Source organism: Euprymna scolopes, chromosome 42 (assembly GCF_053919585.1).
Source record: "Euprymna scolopes isolate OS-2025 chromosome 42, ASM5391958v1, whole genome shotgun sequence".
NCBI lineage: Eukaryota > Metazoa > Mollusca > Cephalopoda > Sepiida > Sepiolidae > Euprymna > Euprymna scolopes.
The window spans coordinates 3,724,603-3,727,236 of record NC_136523.1 but is presented as its reverse complement, the minus strand read 5'-3'; the positions used below and the strand labels follow the sequence as shown (position 1 = coordinate 3,727,236).

The 2,634-nt window shown below is 43.3% G+C and overlaps 1 protein-coding gene across 1 annotated transcript; it reads right to left on the bottom strand.

Annotated features, from left to right (window-relative positions):
* Nucleotides 1-352: 352 nt before the first annotated feature.
* On the bottom strand, nt 353-778 carry LOC145267143 (uncharacterized). The gene has a single exon (XM_080123188.1). It carries the CDS (start codon nt 776-778, stop codon nt 353-355), a length of 426 nt encoding a protein of 141 aa, XP_079979314.1.
* Nucleotides 779-2,634: the final 1,856 nt, after the last annotated feature.

The following is a 2,634-nucleotide window of genomic DNA, read 5'->3' as shown; positions in this document are numbered from 1 at the left end:
CGACTTGGCAGCGTGCTGGTTCAACATCACCTTGTTCTTCCCAAGATGCATGTTGAGGCCAACCGGTTTGCTCTTAGAGTGGCTTGTCGTTTAGAATGCCATTTAGTTCCCGAGGAAAAACGTGCCGTCAATACTATATCATTAGCAAATATAAGATGCGATAGGCGTTCGCCATCGATGTCGATTGCTCTACTCGCCTACTTAATCCGACTGATTATCGAAGTCTGGAGACAGGCTGTGAGAGTTTTCGCGAGATGTTGTTACCTTGTCTTGATCTCCTCTCCAGCTTGATTTTGTTGTCGCCACAATACAGCTTTAGTGTAGAAGTAGCCTCACTGTTAAGGTCTTTCAGCTAGGTGATGTATGTAGAGTCAACACCTTGGTTCTCAAGGGCAGGGAATAGTGGATCAAACTTAATAGAGTCAAAAACCTTTTCGTAATCAACAAAGGCAGAGCACAGGGGGATATTATATTCATTGACTTTCTCTTGCAGTTGACTGACAGCCTGGATATGGTCGATGGCGGAGTAACCTGCTCTGAAATCTGCTTGTTTTCGTAGGTGATGTCTGTCTAGTGTCCCTATCTTACCTCTTAGACAGATCTGAGAGAATACCTTGTATGTCTCTGGAAGAATGTTGATTGGCCGAAAGTTCTTCATATCTGCAGTGTCTCCTTTCTTATTGTTGATGACTATTGATGCATTCCTCCATCCATCTGGAACCTTTCCACCAGAAAGGCACTTATTAAAGTCTTGGAAACATTTCAACAATGAGTTCATCACCGCTCTTTTTTTTTTTTTACACAGTGATCACCATTTATCAAGGCCCGGAAGCCACTCAGGGATAAGGGTTATTGCAATTACATCACGTTAGTGAGGAGATTTTATGAAGTGTTTAATTAGGGGGGCGGTTCATTAGGAATTTGTTAACATTAGACTTGAAGACATCCAAGTAGTAGTCCGGAGGGAAGAAGGCAGACGGAACAGAGTTCCACAGGCGTGCAGTTCTAAGAAAGAAGCTTTGCTCATGAAATCCGCGTTTTGATTTAGGCACAGATATAGAGTGGGGGAAATTTTTCACAGTGGATTCAGCTAGACGGGTGATTTTCGTGAAAGTTTGGCGAGGGGGGACCAGGGATTGGAGTTCAGACGAGCACCTGCCATGAAAATAACGATCTGTAGTACTTCTGTAGTAACACCCTCCTCCCCTGCCGCCTTGCCTGACTTCAGTCGCCTAATCGCTGCTCTCACTTTTTTATTTGGGAGTCACCACTTATCAAGACCCGAAAGCTATTCGAGGATAGGGGTTAATGAATATAAGTTGTTAGTGAAGTAATCCTTAATGATGCAAATTGGGTGGAATTTGATTATTTATCTGGACGATCTAACAGGAACTTGTTTACATTAGATGTGAAAGCTACCAAGTTATATTTAGCCAGGAAGCATGCCAACGGAACATTGTGCAAAAGGTGGGCAGTTCTGGGAAAGAAGCTTTGTTAATGGAATCTGCGTTTACATTTAGGCACAAATAGAGAGTGAGAAAAATCATATATAGTGGTTTCAGCCAGCCGAGTGTTCCATAGATTGGATTTCAGCCAGCCGAGTGTTCCATAGATTGGATTTCAGCCAGCCGAGTGTTCCATAGATTAGATTTCAGATAAGCACTTACCATGAAAATAGTGATAAAGCAGAGACCGGCTGGCGACATCTCCTCTGTGGGAAAGAGGTTGCAGGGAAGAAAAAAAGGCCATCGCCTACTAAGCTTTGAAGCCGGTTTTTAACACTATCAAGGCAGGAATAGGGCGTTCCGGGCAGCTTCTGCCCAAATGGGGCAACAGTACTCCATTGTAGAGCGCAGATAGAGGATCACATTGGAAGTAAGATGCTTACTGGAGCGATAGAGGGATTTAACCATCTTCCCAGAAATCTTGGTAATGAATTTGATGTATGTGTTTCATTTCAGATCAGGAGTGAATGTTAGTCCTAGAAGACACGGAGCTTCCCCAAGATGAGAGTCATTCATGTCAATTGGGGGGGGGGGTCAGAGCGATTATAATGAAAGGGTGCATTAAAACTAACCAACTACCTTTTCCCCTATTGCACCACGTTCTCAAGATCAGAAGAGAGAATCAGAAAGATCTTTGTCATTGCTGGCCTTTGAAGTGGCGCCATAGATTGTCGTGTCGTCTGCATAAATGTCTACGAATGACATAAGAATGTGATTTGGGAGATCGGTGATAAAGATCAGGAACAGGGTTAGCCCCAGGATAAAACCCTGAGGGACACCAGCGTTAATACAGCGAGTTTCTGATTTCTGTCCATCCACGACTACTCTTATAATCTGAGAGAAAGGATTTTATAACTGAAAGGAGATTCCCAGCTATTCTATAACTGCCGATCTTGTGAAGTAGGCATTTATGCCACACTATCAAAAGCTTTTGATATGTCAAGAGATATTGCTCTGTCGAGCGATTCGCTAATCCGGTGTGATATAACAGTTAGTACATCAGCTGTAGATCTCTCAGAACGGACACCATACTGCATGTCGCTGATTAGCTTATTTTTGGCGATATTGTTGACCTCTCCTCTGTTTATCACAGTTTCCAGCAACTTACTTATGACGCACATGGGAACTG

Excerpts from the sequence above, each read along its gene's own strand:
- LOC145267143 (XM_080123188.1), bottom strand. The coding sequence starts at position 778 with ATGAACTCATTGTTGAAATGTTTCCAAGACTTTAATAAGTGCCTTTCT.